The sequence below is a fragment of the Penicillium pulvis genome (genome assembly GCF_028828015.1).
Source record: "Penicillium pulvis strain IBT 33274 chromosome Unknown scaffold_8_segment0_segment0, whole genome shotgun sequence".
Lineage (NCBI taxonomy): Eukaryota > Fungi > Ascomycota > Eurotiomycetes > Eurotiales > Aspergillaceae > Penicillium > Penicillium pulvis.
This window is the reverse complement of record NW_026643080.1, coordinates 3,231,097-3,246,661: the sequence shown is the minus strand read 5'-3', so window position 1 is coordinate 3,246,661 and position 15,565 is coordinate 3,231,097. Positions and strand designations below refer to the sequence as shown.

Genomic DNA, 15,565 nt, shown 5'->3' with positions numbered 1-15,565 from the left:
TTATAAGCCCCATGCCGGTGTTCCGTGTAGACAACTTATACCATGAGAATCAGGCTCTTCCCCCGCATGATTTACTATGAGTCACATTGACCAGCTTGTGGCTGGTTGATTGGCGTTTGCAACGAAATAATTGCGTAGTCGGCACTTGAGCGGCTTCGCGCTCAACGTGCTCCCGAAAGGCCGAAAGCCGAGTGGGGACTAGTCCCATATTCTCAGTTTGATGGCCTTGGAACCTCGGGACCTTCATTACACCTTGTATATGTCATTGGTATATAGTCCTTTCCGACCCGCATATTGATCGTGAGGATTTTTAATCGTCACAATAGCTGGTTTTGTGTACCCATGGATCGTTGAACACTTTGGACAGCATCAACCCTGGAAGAGGTTTCAGATGCTTCCAAGGTTGTTGCGAGGTTCACCGCAAGTTCTTTTTTTTTATTTATTAATTTTTTTTTTTTTCAATGCTTGGATGCATGCAGTTTGTAGTGTAGACACTGCAAAGTTGCCTACCAGGATTCCTACTAGGGCACAATCTATGGTTGAGGATATATGGTAGGCGTACCTGCCCTATAGATCAGCCCACACCGCCCATGGCGCTCGAGTGTTTACCCGACCTTCGATGTGCCCCATGCACTGATCAAATTGCACATTTTGTATGCTCAACTTAGTTATGAAAATAAACCTGCATACTCGTGTTTTCCTATAAAAGTTGAAAACGGAAAATAGCAACGAAGACAAAGTCGACTCATTGTAAAGTTTGTAGGGCAGACGCGATCCCGTGCGACGCGTCTGGGCGGTCAACTTCCACCTCCACCCATTCTGCACCGCGTAGACTTTCTCCCTCCCCTCCATCTCCTATGTGAGCTCGGTTGTCGCAATCATGCCGTCGCGCACTCGTCAAGCTCCTGCCGACGAGGCCGAGGAGGATTCTGGCCTTCGCAGCCTCTCCTTCAATCAGCCGTTGTCGTGGCGCGTGGGGCGCTCGGCTATTCCCATCGCCGATCTACTTGAACGTCTCCAGACCCTCGCCCAAGAACTTCGCAAGCTCGAACAGGAGGAAATTGATAAGGAATCTCTGCGGAAAGTGTCGCAGGAACTCGCCGGCGCTCACCTGCTCGCGCACAAGGATAAGGGGGTGCGAGCCTGGGCCACGTGCTGTCTAGTCGATGTCTTACGACTGTGCGCGCCGGACGCGCCTTTTACAAGAAACCAGCTCAAGGTGCGATTGCCAGAGATTAGACCCTTCGGAGGTCAATTGAGGATTTAGGATGTGCTGACGCAGATTGATGCAGGATGTTTTTACATGTATCGTCAGTTCGATTATCCCCGCTTTAGCCGATCCTTCCAATGCCTACAATGCGCAACACATATACGTCTTGACCTCGCTTGCCGAGGTCAAGAGTATTGTTCTGATGACTGATCTGGACCACCCTGACTCTCTCATCGTTCCCCTCTTCACGGCATGCTTCGACATCGTCTCCGGGTCATCGAAGGCGTCAACTGGCGAGGAAGTGGCCAAGAACGTGGAATTTGACATGACCCGACTCCTTGTAACAGTGATTGATGAAACACCCGTCTTGGCCGCCGAGGTAGTGGACACCATGTTGACACAATTCCTTCGGGTAGACCCTCGGGCCCTGGAAAACCCTCGCAAGGCTAAACGCAGCGATGCACCCCTCGATGCTAAGCAAGATACACTTTTGTTGAAAGACTACCCGCCGGCTTATAACATGGCAAAGGCAATCTGTCAGGCCTGCCCAGAGCGAATGACGAGCCATATCAGCCAGTACTTTAACAACGTCATCATTGATGCATCTGGGCCTACCGGTCAAGCCAACGGGTCAAAAAACGGAACTCGCAAGCCGAACCTGGATGATTCAGAGGAGGAAGGAGAAGATGTAAATGATTTGCGCAAAGCGCATCTTCTCATTCGAGAGCTTTGGCGAGCCTGTCCGGAAGTTTTGCAAAATGTCATCCCACAAGTTGAAGCTGAACTGTCTGCAGAGTCAGTTGCCCTCCGGTTACTGGCTACGCAGACCATCGGTGATCTTGCGGCAGGCATTGGTGTTGCAGGACCCCCTCCACCACCACCCATGGATCCTGCGGCTTACCCGCCTGTGACACTCGAAGATTATGCGCAGACGATTCCCCAGCCTAACGTTCTTCTCACACCAGTGTCACCGAAGCCATTCTCCCAGGTGCACTCATCGGCTTATGATGCTTTCTTGAGCCGGCGTCTGGATAAGACACCTAAGGTCCGCGCAGCGTGGGCGACTGTTGTGGGCCGGATTCTGTTGACCTCTGCTGGCGGCTCTGGTTTGAGTGAAAGCGAGGAACAAGGACTTGTGCAGAGCCTTGCCTCCATGCTCCGCGATGCTGACGAAAAGGTCCGTCTTGCTGCCGTGGATACTGTCGGCCAGTTTGGCTACACACATGTCATTCATAAACTCGGCATGAAGGGTGGTTGTTCGTCACCAGATTCAGTCTTAGCAATTCTCGCTGAGCGTGTCAAGGACCGCAAACCGCACGTGCGTGAGCATGCCATGAAAATCTTGGCACGCATGTGGGCTGTTGCTGCTGGAGACATCGAGCAGAACACAGAACCTGTTGTATCTCTCCTGAAAGATGCGCCGTCAAGGATTTTTGATGCTTTCTATACTAATGATCAAGAAATCCATGTGTTGATTGACCGTGTTCTGTTTGAGACACTTCTTCCGCTGAGCTACCCACCGGTCAAGTCAAAGCTTAGCCGCGGAGGTTCTAGTCAATCACAGAAACAAAAGGATAGTCAGAGCTCCGATGCTGACCAGGAAACTGATGTTGACAAGATTCGTGTCCGTCGTATTCTAACCCTACTCCGAGGGCTAGATGAGAAGGCGAGACGTGTTTTCTTTGTCACGCTGGCCCGTCAACTGTCGATGAGATCAGCTATGACAATGTATTTGGAGGCATGTGAGAAGTACAATGGTGGCGTGGTCGATAAAGATGGAGAGCAGGCGAAGGCTCAGCTTTCAAGAGTCATTGACTCACTGTCCAAGACGTTTCCCGATGTTCCACGCGCATCTGCAGACCTGTGGAAATTTGCCAAGACTCATGATCGACGCAGCTACCAGCTCATTCGCTTTGCTATGGCTGCTGTTAGTGACTATCGAACTGTGACGAAGGCTATCAAGGAACTTCAGCGGCGTGCGCAGAGTGCCAACAACGCGACCTTGCTTGATACTATAACTCCTCTTTTGTATCGCAGTGGTTCTTTAATCTTCAACCGCAGTCACATCCCAGCGATTATGAGTCTCTCTCGGACTGACGAGAATGGTCTGGCCAACGCCGCCCAGGAGATGCTGAAGCAGATCTCATCACAAAATCCTGAGGTTCTGGAGGCGCAGGTTCAAGAGATGTGTAAAGACCTGGAGGCACAAGCTCCCAAAGCCTCCTCTGCTGGCGAATCTAGCTCCGAAGAGATTCTCAAGGCATGTGCCGGATTTGCCAAGAAGCTTCCGGACAAACTTCCAAAGGAGCGCAAATTCTACCAGGCCTTGACCAGCTACGCTTTGTACAGTACATCGCCACGCTCTGCTAAGCACGCCGTGTCAATTCTGATGACCACGGCCGACCGGAAGGAAATGTACGCGAAAGATCTCATCCAAAAATGTGTGAAGAAGTGGAAATACGGTTCTGATCACTTCCTTACTCGACTTGCAACTCTGTCCCAGCTGAATTTGCTTGCCCCGCGTGAAGCAGACGAGGAAAGCGATGTGATTATCTCAATTGCAATCAACCAGATTCTTCTGACCAATCGCAAACCCGAAGAAAACTCGCAGTATACATGGTCGGAGGAAATTGACGAGGAGACTCACGCCAAGGAGTGGGCGCTCAAAGTCATCGTCAATCGTCTTCGTGCGAAGGATGGCTCGGACAGTGATGACGACTTCCGTGCGCATGCCGTGCCCGTTTATGATACCTTGAACAAACTTGTGGCTGGGAAGGGTGAACTTTCTAAGGAGAAAGATACTCCTGCACATCAAAAGTCACGGCTGCGTCTTCTTGCCGCCAAGTCACTGATTAAACTGTGTGCTTCAAGTACTTTATGTGACCATTTGCTGGCTCCTGCAGATTTTAACATGATTGCTTTGATGGCTCAAGACGAACTTGAACCAGTGCGAATTGAGTTTATCAACTATCTTAGGAAAAAGTTGGTTCAAAGGTCACACCTTGGTTATCGCTGGTACATTATCCCGTGTCTTCTTGCATTCGAGCCGACCAGGAACTTGAAGGAGAGCACGCTCACTTGGTTGCGATCTCGCGCAGCCCATTTCGCCCAGCAAGCCCAGAACATCGGAAAACGAAATGAGCAAACCATGGTGATGGAATTGATATTTTCACGTCTTTTATCATTGCTCGCCTACCACCCCGACTATCCATCTGAAGATCTAGATGAGTCGACAAAGCTCGTTGATCTCAGCGACTTCTGCCAATACATCGTCTTTTACCTGTCTGCTGTTGCCAATGAGCAGAACATGTCTCTGATTTTCCATGTTGCTCAGCGTGTCAAGCAATTCCGTGATGGCATTACCAAGTCAGACGAGATGTCCACTCGTCTTCACACTTTGTCTGATCTGGCTCAAGCAACTATCAGAAAGTTTGCCGAAATCTACTCTCAACAACATAAATTCGGTGGTGGAAGCGGAGGCACTAACATCCTGCAAACTTACCCTGGTAAAATGGGTGTTCCTAGTTCCTTGTTCGCAACGATGGGTAGTCACCAAGAAGCTCAAGATGTTGCCGACAAGAACTTCCTCCCAGACGAGCTGGATGACGTACTCGACCGTGTTGTACGGGTGGCAATGAAGCCAAAGAGCACCTCTCATGGTGGGCAAGGCTCCGTCAAGAAGAGAAAGCCTGATTCTCTTGATGCCAATGATGCCGCCTCGGCCAAGAAAGCACGCAAAGAGAAGACCACACGGCCATCTCGCAAGTCTTCTTCATCAGTGGGCGTGTCCAATAAGACCCCTCAACGCAAGCGCAAGGGCGATGATGAGTGGTCTACTGAAGTTGGTGCCGAAAGTGTGTCTGCTTCTGCTCGCCGTCGTAGCAGTCGAGGAACTACCAAGCCCCAGATCAGCTATGCAGACAATGATAGCGATGAAGATGATCAGGAAATGCAAGATAACAATGATGTGGCAGAAGACGAGCGTGATGACGAAGATATGGCTGAGGGTGAAGATCACCCTGACTCAGACGAGGAGGAAGAGGAAGAAGAGAAGGAGGAGGAAGAAGAAGAAGAAGAAGAAGAGAAGGAGGAGGAAGCCGAAGTAGAGGAACAAGAACAACAAGAAAAGGAAGAAGACCCTGCACAGGCTAGCGAAAAGGAGAACTCCTCCCCCGTTGTCTCGAAGCGTGGAACCAAAGCATCCACGGCAAAAAGCCCTCGCGCACAGAAAGAGAAACCGGCTACAGCCACTCTGCCAACACGACGATCGTCCCGCCGGGGATGAACAAGTTCCTCAATGCAAGTTACATAAGAATACCCCTTATCGTTCACTCATTCTTGTTGTATGATTCGTTTTCTTATTTTCTTGACTTGCATTGCCTGTCATGATTATTTGTTATCTTTTTAACTCATACCTCTGCGGTTTTATGTTTCTTACAACCGATGACCATTCGAGATGTATACCCAATCTGCTTTGATGTCTCCATCCACCAGCCGAATTCATTCTGTTTTAGCGAGTTCCCGTGCAATCCAGTAATTAACATCACGGATGTATTTAGTCTGTCCATGCCAACCCTGATTGAAATTACCCTCGGTTTAAGTGTTCATGCCTCCCGAGGTCATTATATCTATATGATGGCATTATAGATCCTCTTTAGAATCGGGCAAAATTGCACGCACTATCCTTCAATAAGGATTAAGTCTGCCCGGTGCGTGTATTAGACGTCCACTATATCCGCTATATCTTTTGCCTCGTACACAAAAAGTCCGACTCCATCCACCTGGGCAGAAGTGCTTTGTGTAAACCAGTGGACCTCGGGAACGAGCACTTCGAATTTAGTCACCTCGGCTAATGCACTTCGCGAGCAAGTCCGAATGTTGATTTCGTGTCAATATCTCAGCTCTTGACAAACACCATTCTATCTGCGCGCAACTATGAATAAGAAGCTATATCCATGGATACAAGTATCTTATATTCATGTGAGCTTGTGGTGTTCCGGTATGGATGGTGGCCCCAGGTGTGACAGTGGGCAGCTGAACCAACAACATTCAAATTTGATAGAGCGAGAGTGTTTGTCTGAGGAAAGTATGGAGAAGTGGATGATGTATATAGAAGTACGTTTTTAGTAAGCTCTGTTGATAAAGCGAAGAAGTTGGAAAGGTGGCTTGTATATGTAAAGCTATATATATCTACCCATTCCCACCCGAGGAACCAACATGACTCCTTTGATCAACATGGAAAGCGATTGTATGCAGCGAGGGACTTCAATATCGACAACAGCAACCTCTTAATGACAAGAAAAAAAAGAATCTGATAACCGCGTGGCCTTTCCTAATCCGCCCTCATAGTGGAGCAATAGTGGACTCCATCCACCATGGACCCGTCAAGCATGAAAACCTCGCTAATGGCTCAAAGGGGCAGGTAATTGGTTTATATGACTAAAACAAACCTACGTCTGAGCACAGATACCAGACGAATAACTCTGGTAAAGTCGCTTTGTTATCACCCGTCAACCGCCTCAAATTTCCTTTTTTGAAGCTTAACTACTCCACATCCCGTGGCGCATCCCCACATTGCTATGTAGAACCGGTGTCTGAATACGATTGTTGTCGCGACAAGCGGGTGTGGCGGCGGAATTTGTGTGACTGTGTTTGCTTTCCAGGGTTACTGTTTGTGTCTGCAACTTTGAGTTTGTTGTGTTTCTTTGCTTTTCCTCGGGCTGGGTATCCAATCGGCGTATATCCATTAGAGGAACCTCATCGGAGGACATCGGGAATTAATGAAGGTTTGATATGGGGGCGATTGTAGAGACTAAGCACGGCTTGATATTTTCCACAGACTAACTGGTACATACGCCGGATTGGTAAAAAATGTTGCAAAAAAGGAAGATTCATATTCAAAGTATGGGGTATGTCCTGCATCGCATCGATGAAATGAACTGTATGTGCAGACAAGTCTAGAGATATTACAACATAAGAAATGCGAAGAGGGGATCAACAGATCAGGCTTTGCCTGTCGCGACCCACGAATCATATATTCCCCAAGCACCGGCCATGAGACTGACCAGGCCGGTCAAGTTCTCGGGGATGCCAACACCCTTTTCGAAACACCAGTGGATACACAAGGGCGCCCAGATAGTGTTATTGACTAGGCTCTTCTTCCAGGACCTGATCTCCAAGCGGAGCGCCTCCGCTTCTTCGGCTTTGATTTCCTCGGTCTCGACATTACCGGCGGCGGCGCGTTTCTCGGCCAAGCGTCTTTTGCGCAGCACATGTTGACGCCAGAGAACGAAGAATTGAAAGAAAATGTGGCCAAACCAGCCACGGGTACTCCATATATACCATAGATCAATGCCACCGTATTTATCAATCCATTTTTTGGAGACAATGCCCTTTCCTGCGAGGTAGGCTATATTTTCAAGGAGTTGATAGATCACATTGGAGATGACCTGCAGGTGGGTCAGGGCATGGATAATTGGGTCCGCCGGTGGTGATCTGAATGTTTCTGAGCCCCAGACCCAGAGTGGTAATAGACCGAAAAGCCGGAGGTTATAGCGGGTTTCCGAGGCAAGGTTGGAGAGGGCTGACCACCTTGCCGGCGCGGAGGAGGAGAAGGTTTTGGAGGGTTGTGAGGGGACTCGGCCTCTTAATCGGGCCAAAATTCCCATGCGCGTTTGTAGTGCGATCCATGGGGCCGAAGCACAGAGGTGTTGTAGAATTGATGCGACGTAATTTGTCGTCGCGAGGACCCTCTCTTGTCCGTCGGCGGAAGATAGGAGTCTGGAGAGAACGTTAGCCGACCGAAAAAACGACAAGGCCGGTTCGCATGGCTGTTGCTGTTGGTACAGGACCCTGTAGAGAAATAACTCACAAATCTAACCGCCGAATAGTCACGTCGGTCGCCGTTAAGGCTGCTAATAATTGCTGCCGTGTCGCCGATTTCCCCGCGGTTGTCGGGCTAGGTTTCCCCACATGCTGAGCGTCTGGTGTTTTTGGACTCTCGGGAGTATGCTCAGGGTCTGACATGTTGAGGACGCTTAAGCTCAAAAAGAGAGAAAAGAAGAGAGACCAGCTCGGAGTTATGGAACAAAGATAATAGAATATCACGTAAATCGCGATCACGGAAGGAACCGAGGCTCGGAACAAGGTTGGGACTTCCTGACTCGGCAGGACCCACATGGGTCTTGAACGAGCTCATCAGATGTCTTTCTCTGTCTTCGATGTGTTCATTCTACTTTTGGTCTGGTTTGGTTTTTTATCTGGTCTTTTGTCTGTGCTTGTTTTTATTTTCTTTGCATTTTATTGTTTTTTTTTTCAGGTCTCTCTAATCTTAACGACACCACTGTCGAAACGACCTCGATGAACAGGACTGTCTACCACATGAAGCCCCGTCGCCGAGGCTTCTCAAAGGGGAGCGCGATAATTGAGCACCACAAAATTAGTTGAACACCACTCTATCTTTATATCCGGTATGGTGTAGTAATTGTAATCTAGAAAAACGGCTATCTCAATGATTAAAGTATATTGCATCGCCTCGCTTAATACACGTCAATATACAAGATGACGCCTCATTAGAGTTATAATATAAGTGATTAAAGGTGGCTTAATCGGTATCACTCTTCACCTTCACATTCCAGCGTAGTCTATGGAGTAATATGAGCAAGTAGGTACTTAGGTATCTACTCAATAATATTACTCTCTGAATCTTGAATACTGCGCTACTTTGTATGCGGTTAGTGAGGGTGCTTAACTAATTTTGTGGTATTCAATTAGACAGACAGCTCCCTTGAAATATTCACATATAGAATATTTAAAATCTCACTTAGTCCTTACTTCTAACTTACTTACAATACCACGATTACATTAACACACTCCAGTTCACTCACGATAGTCTTCTTTTAATTCCAACCTACTTACAATCCACAAACATGCCTTCCCCCAAGCACGTTGAGGAAGCTGCTAGCTCCGCGAGGAACTTGAAGCCAACAATACCAATGAGCGCAAAGATTCCCGCCAGAATCGCCAGGCAATTCCAGGTTTCAAGCAAGGTAATCTTATACGATTTCTGCCAAAATCATGCCAAGTCACTGTGGACCAGAAAAAGGACATTGGCCTTTTCGCTAAGTTGACCCCATTGGCCTCGTCAGCGTGGGCGTCGATTGTTACACTTGACCAAGTCGACATCGCCGACGACTCCGCTCCTCAAGTCAAGCGCACGCGTCAGAGGAACATTCCGCTCAGCGGCACCGAGATCTACATGCGTTCCCCTTACTACGACTTGGTCACTACATCGGCATAAACTTCGAAAAGAAATTCGTGTTATTCGCCGATCAAGCCGCATCGAACAAGTTCCATCTGAGATATCTATATTCAAGCGTGAAATCGACAAGATGGAACACTGCATTACTCTTCTCAAGCAGAAATGGACCAACACCAACAACTAGCTCGCACAATTCAAAATCCACATGAGCCAGTGGCGAATCCTGTGTTGCTGTTGGGAACTTGATGTGATCGAATGGCGATTCGGTTCGATGCAGTGTGTACCAGACATAGTATGCCATGTTCCCTTCAATACGGCAGCTCGGTAATAAAGCCGGGTACCAAATGTTTTCCGGAGTATGATTTCCGAGCGGCAAATTGCAATACCAGTACCTCCTCAAGGACGAAATACATGAACAAAAGTCAGGAAAACCAGTGGTTGATCAAACATATGAGTCTCTAGATATCAATGTGTAAATGTGTTGCGCAGCGCAACCGGAGTAGGCTCGGAGAGTGCCGATGTGTCGGCCAATGGATCGATGGATATCGCCGTCAGCCCCCATTCGACCCAGTTGCGTCCACATCTGCCGACTCAAGAAACCGACCGCTTTAAATATACGGAACCCCCCCCTAGACCGCCTTATCTCGATTTCCCCAGATCTTCCTTTAGAATATTCCTGTGACTTTTATACTGTACTATTTTCGGTACAATTTAATACAAGGTACGTGGGTCCTAAGGGGAAGAACAACCTCGGGAGATTAGACTCGGCCCAGCCCCCTCTTGTCTCTCGCCCAATTTCATAAACAAACACGTCCCGCCCCCCCAACTCTGATGTTCCCTTAATTAATATCTATTTTACCTACCTTAGGCGTACTTGGGTCTGTCTTTAGCCCACCATGTCTGTCAAATTCCAAGAAGAGACCATCCGCACCGTCACTGGCGGCAAGCCAGAGGACCTGGTGCACCGCGTCGGTGAGCGATTGACCGGTGGACACACTACTGCCGGCTACCTCGCGGTATGAAGCTCTCCCTACCGATGAATTAATTGGAAACAATTGGATTCAATCGATACCCCCTCCCCCGACATTCCATACTGATCCGAGGAATGTGTGTCGCAGGCCTACCTCAAGCAGCTCCAGCACAACCCGCTGCGCACCAAGATGCTCACCTCGGGTGTGCTCTCTGGTCTTCAAGAACTCCTCGCCTCCTACCTGGCCCACGATGTCGGCAAGCATGGCCACTACTTCTCCTCGCGCATCCCCAAGATGTCGCTCTACGGCATGTTCATCGCCGCACCCCTCGGCCACGTCCTCATCGGAATCTTGCAGAAGATCTTCGCCGGCCGCACCAGCCTTAAGGCCAAGATCCTCCAGATCTTGGTCAGCAACTTGATTGTATGTGATCGATTCATTCCCGATGCTACTCCGGTCAATTGCGACCGTGACGCGTGCGACAACGAAGCGCTAACCCTTCCCGCTTTACCCGATAGATCTCTCCCATCCAGAACTCCGTCTACCTGTGCTCGATGGCGATCATCGCTGGTGCGCGTACCTTCCACCAGGTTCGCGCTACTGTTCGCGCCGGCTTCATGCCCGTCATGAAGGTCAGCTGGGTTACCTCCCCGCTGGCTCTGGCCTTCGCCCAGAAGTTCCTCCCCGAGCACACCTGGGTGCCCTTCTTCAACATCACCGGTTTCTTCATTGGAACCTATGTTAACACCCACACCAAGAAGAAGCGTCTGGAAGCTCTGCGCAAGGTGAGCTATTCTTTCTCCCCATTACTCTAGTTGAGTGCCTGCTAATATGGTTCTAGCGTTACGACCAGCGCGACCAGCGCCGTGACTACGAGAAGCGCGACTACCCTTAGAGGATTGAGTCCCTTCCCTGCAGAACAAACTTCTAATATGGAGTCGAGTCCTCCCGCGCCGAATTGAGCTGGATTCGTACAGTACAGCGTACATTCGATTCTTTCTGCAGATATCTATTCCCCCTTTCTTTTGTGTGATGTCTTTTTTTATGTCTCTGGTGTTTGATTCTGTGTAAACATCTGCATCTCGGTATGCGTCAAATATCTTTCTCAACTGATGTTATTTCAATCTTACGACGAATGGAATTCCCAATTACTTTATAATCATTGGCGCGAAAGGATAAAGAGAACCTTGGCACGAAGAGAACTACGATACGCAAACCAGTAATCAGGGTATCAATCCAAGACGTAGAGAATGCGATTTGCGAGCATATAAACTCATGACAAATCTATAAACCCCAGACTATCGATCGGACCCACTCGATCCATGTCTTAGCAACCAAACTCTACCTGAGCCCATCAGCCCTGTAATAAAACATGATAGCCTTGGAAGTTGAAATGAGGATGGCATTGAAATAAGAATATGGCTCACATCACTCATAAGCAGTCATAAAAACTCGTAGAAACGATCCATCCAATACCCAGATTTTCAACCCAGGTCCATAACGAGAAACCCAAAACATTGAGCACTAAAAATACGCAAAGCTGCTCAATTTCTACCGGGGTATACCTCAAGACCATCTGGAGAAAATCGAACATGGAATACTAAGTCAACTCACCACTCCTACACAACTTTGAGGGTACCTCCTCTCTTCTCCTTGACAAAATCCACAAATTCATCAATAAGACCAGGCCACGCCGCATCAGCATCCCAGAAGTCAAGGTTCTCATCTTCAAGAGCCTTCCGCAAGAACACTTCAAGCTGCTCCCATAGATCCTTACTGATGACCTTTGTACCCCGTTTCTCCATGTACTCAAGCCACCAGTCCAGCCATGGTGAGGTCTCTGTGTTTCCCTTGATACCGCCAGATGCCTCGTCGAAAAACAGACGCCATTGCTCGGCCGCGATTTCGAATTGTACGCCACGTTGGCCTTGTAGTCGGGAGAGGAGGAAGGAGTATCGGTAGACACGGCGGAAAACGGTGGGCTGTTCGGGGATTTCTTTGCGAAGGGTCTGGATGTGCTTCCTCATTTGTGAAATGGTGGAGCAGCTGGGAAGTTGGTTAGTAGGACGGTCTTTGCGTACATAGCATGGTGATTGGACGAATAAACTGGTTGGGAGATGTGGAAAGGTGAACATACCCAACGAGTTTCCAGCCATTCAAAAATCCTTCCTTGGTGAACTCGCCCATGGCTGGGCACTGGCATAGCTCTGCAACGCCAAGAACGACAATCTCGTCAAGTGCAACCTCTAGATCCTGGAAGTATTTCATTGCGCCATCGATTCCGAATTGGTCGTCCTCATCCGTGTCGGGATCTATGGCGGGGTGAGTACTGTGTTGATTGAACTCAGTGCGGATATTAAGGTGGATTTACCTCGGTAGCTCTCGAAAACCTTGGTCAAGGGGGCTACCAGAGCCTTGTTGCCTTTGTTTTCATCCATGTAGTACCTGGACAAGATTCAATGGTCAGCTTCACTGGAGAACTGGGGTTGTCTGAGCTGCTTTGTGGTGGGAGAGTTGGCCTGCTGGTCTTGGAGATTCCGCAATGCGACATTGGTAGTACACCTGCAAAAAGCTGCCAAGGTTGAAGTAGTTGCACAACAAGAAGATACACAAAGTAAGACTTACTCCCCCAGCTCTGCGCTGGCAGGAGAAGCTCGCATGTTGGTCTTGTATGCCAAGACAGCGCGCACTTCAGACAAAAGCTATAACCAGCGCGCACATGCATGCAACAATAAATTGATAAGCTGTGTATAGAAATAAAGAGGCACTCACATATTGATTGCTCGTCCTAGGTCAAATTTTGTCTTCCTCAAATACTAAAGCTGTATATTAGTGAGGAGTTCGTCAGGTTGCATTCGTGGCGGCGGGCTTGGAATGGACCCAACCACCCAAAACTTGCGAAAAACACACCTCCACAGCAGTGCTTGATCTCGTGGCTGCAACTTCCAAGAACTGCTTCAAAGTTTCCTTCTGTCCCTCGGTCAAGGGTGGGCCAGAAGGGGTAGTGTTTATTCCGCGATGCATCGTGATAATGAGGTTTCAAAACGTGATGGGCGCAGTGGGACGGGGCGGGAGGACGGAGGGCCGGAGACAGCCGGAGATAAAAGCAATAAAGCGCAAGTGAGAGGGATCTATCGTTGTCACGTACTTGTCGTTTTTTTTCGTTCCGAATCCCCGCGCTGCCTGAACAGCTTCTCGATGTCCCCGCGGCGGGGATTACTCAGCTAGTGCCTGAGGCGCAAATGCTTATCTTATCTGCTGTAGATAAGTTGATCTTCGTAGCCCTCTGCTTTATGAACGTTATAAATATTATTTATTATCAATGACAGTAGATACGTAGATAGAATCCTGCTCATGCTAGCCTGTTACATACCAGTGCACTATACCCAGGGTCCTTGAGATGCCATGAATTGTCTACTCCAAGGTTTTCTCCATGTACAGTGGTGCTGCATGAGTTTGAAACCAGCCTTTCAGACCGCCTACTATGTATAGCTTACCGCCTATCAATATGCAGTACGCTGACCCAATATAGAACACCGGTCACCACACGGTTCTTAAGTCATATGTGGTACGTTATTAGGAATGTTCTCAGTGATGTTCAGCTTGCAAGTTTCTTTAGCTAGGAATGTGAGGTTTTGGCTCGCAGAAAATATGGCAGAATATTATGTAAGGAGTGGAGGGAATTTCAAACTCATGCAACACCACTATACAAGGTCTACAGGTCAGCCTCAGTCGAAAGTGTTTTCTCCTCTTGTTCTGGACAATTTAGAACGGAGATGTGCTCTGTATGTCATATCTTTTGTATTGAGGGTGTTTGGACCAAACTTGGTCCTCAGAAAGCTTTTATAACGGACCCATGTCTAACCACCGTGCTATTTGATACAAAGGAAACCCACACCGAAGTGCAATATGACTTTTGTATTGACATCTAATGACTCCATAAACTCCAGTTTCCCGTTCAAATGGTGTTCCTTTAGGTGGTGAAAAGGGTATCCTCCTGTTAAAAGTTAGCCATAGTTCATATAATAGATAGATCATCCTGTCTATCAAGCAGGGGCCACATGCCTCTCTCAAATATTCTCCTACAAAGGAAATTAGCAAACAAGAACAGAAATGGTAGTGAATGGACTGTGAACTTACCAACATCTGCTTGTCGGAAGAGAGCAATGGCAGTGGGATCAAGCTTGCGAATCTCAGCAGTGGATCGAGCAGTCACTATTCCAGTTGTTAGCAGAGTATCAGACTGAACAGAGTACAGCAAAACATACCTCCGAAGCCCTGTTTGCGCGAAAAAGAGTATTATTAGCCGTGTGTTCCGTTAGTGACTGTATGATTTAACGTACCAGAGGGGTATCTACAGACACGGGAAGTTAGCCAAGTTCAGGAGCAAGTGGTAAGCTTCTTAACATACCATCCATAGAATATACTATACAGCCAGAATGCTCCGGGGCATCCTCACTCCAGCGAGCAATGTGGGCGCGAACGACGTTGGAACCGTAAAGGAAGGGCACTGTGAAACAGGCATTAGCATGAGAACTTCAATCACAAATTGGTTTGTATGACACGTACTCTCGCCATTAGGCTTAATCCAGAGACGGTATCTGGCGTGAGGGGCGATGACATCGAGACTGGTCAGGGCAAGGCGGAACTTGCCAGTCTTGGTGACTAGAAGAATGAAGAAAGTCAGATACAAAGATTCGAGGCACCGTAGGCGAAGCAATGGAGTGCGGGATGGACTGACATTTTCCAATCATTGTTCCGACACTCAACAAGCTAGCCCGAGGGATGGAGACAGCCAAATTGGCGAGTTTTAAAGGCATATAGAAGACTCGGTCTTTCTGTATGCGGAAGACCATGCGCTCTCCCTCTCCATTAGGGCCATCTCCGGTAGTGGGAGCGACGAGCTGTGACAAAGAAGAGCCAGTGTAGTTGGCGATCTTTGTGAAAAGAGTCTTAGTTTCCTCCTCAGTAAGAGAACGCATGATGGGCGACGATGGTTGGAAGATGGAGATAAGTTTTGATAAAATCTCCCGGTGGAGAACTTAGAAAAAATGCGGCAGAAATTTTTAGTCCGCACCGCCTTCTCGTCGCCGCAAAGCTTTTGCGCTCTTCGACTCCCGCAAA

General features: G+C 48.4%; 6 protein-coding genes across 6 annotated transcripts; 3 read left to right on the top strand and 3 right to left on the bottom strand.

Moving 5' to 3' along the window:
- Positions 1-880: 880 nt before the first annotated feature.
- Positions 881-5,495, top strand: N7503_010637 (sister chromatid cohesion factor PDS5; the record flags this gene model as incomplete). Its single annotated transcript, XM_057070183.1, has 2 exons — positions 881-1,219; positions 1,293-5,495. The coding sequence occupies 2 exons, from the start codon at positions 881-883 to the stop codon at positions 5,493-5,495; spliced, it is 4,542 nt and encodes a 1,513-aa protein (XP_056916794.1).
- A 1,717-nt stretch (positions 5,496-7,212) lies between these two features.
- On the bottom strand, positions 7,213-8,236 carry N7503_010636 (uncharacterized protein; the record flags this gene model as incomplete). The annotated part of the gene is made up of 2 exons (XM_057070182.1): positions 7,213-7,990; positions 8,082-8,236. The coding sequence occupies 2 exons, from the start codon at positions 8,234-8,236 to the stop codon at positions 7,213-7,215; spliced, it is 933 nt and encodes a 310-aa protein (XP_056916793.1).
- Positions 8,237-9,138: 902 nt separating this feature from the next.
- N7503_010635 (uncharacterized protein) lies at positions 9,139-9,509 on the top strand (the record flags this gene model as incomplete). Its single annotated transcript, XM_057070181.1, has 2 exons — positions 9,139-9,258; positions 9,309-9,509. The coding sequence occupies 2 exons, from the start codon at positions 9,139-9,141 to the stop codon at positions 9,507-9,509; spliced, it is 321 nt and encodes a 106-aa protein (XP_056916792.1).
- A 620-nt stretch (positions 9,510-10,129) lies between these two features.
- N7503_010634 (Mpv17/PMP22 family protein) lies at positions 10,130-11,610 on the top strand. The gene is made up of 5 exons (XM_057070180.1): positions 10,130-10,191; positions 10,339-10,486; positions 10,589-10,864; positions 10,960-11,226; positions 11,283-11,610. The coding sequence occupies exons 2-5, from the start codon at positions 10,367-10,369 to the stop codon at positions 11,334-11,336; spliced, it is 717 nt and encodes a 238-aa protein (XP_056916791.1). The 5' UTR covers positions 10,130-10,191; positions 10,339-10,366; the 3' UTR covers positions 11,337-11,610.
- Positions 11,611-12,060: 450 nt separating this feature from the next.
- Positions 12,061-13,529, bottom strand: N7503_010633 (DCN1 family protein; the record flags this gene model as incomplete). Its single annotated transcript, XM_057070179.1, has 5 exons — positions 13,352-13,529; positions 13,214-13,257; positions 12,813-12,886; positions 12,579-12,753; positions 12,061-12,487 (listed from the first exon to the last, which is right to left on the bottom strand). Exons 1-5 carry the CDS (start codon positions 13,463-13,465, stop codon positions 12,061-12,063), a joined length of 834 nt encoding a protein of 277 aa, XP_056916790.1. The 5' UTR covers positions 13,466-13,529.
- Positions 13,530-14,313: 784 nt separating this feature from the next.
- Positions 14,314-15,423, bottom strand: N7503_010632 (ribosome biosynthesis protein NIP7; the record flags this gene model as incomplete). The annotated part of the gene is made up of 7 exons (XM_057070178.1): positions 14,314-14,438; positions 14,582-14,656; positions 14,710-14,719; positions 14,785-14,795; positions 14,853-14,951; positions 15,011-15,106; positions 15,183-15,423. The coding sequence occupies 7 exons, from the start codon at positions 15,421-15,423 to the stop codon at positions 14,314-14,316; spliced, it is 657 nt and encodes a 218-aa protein (XP_056916789.1).
- Between the last annotated feature and the right edge of the window lie 142 nt (positions 15,424-15,565).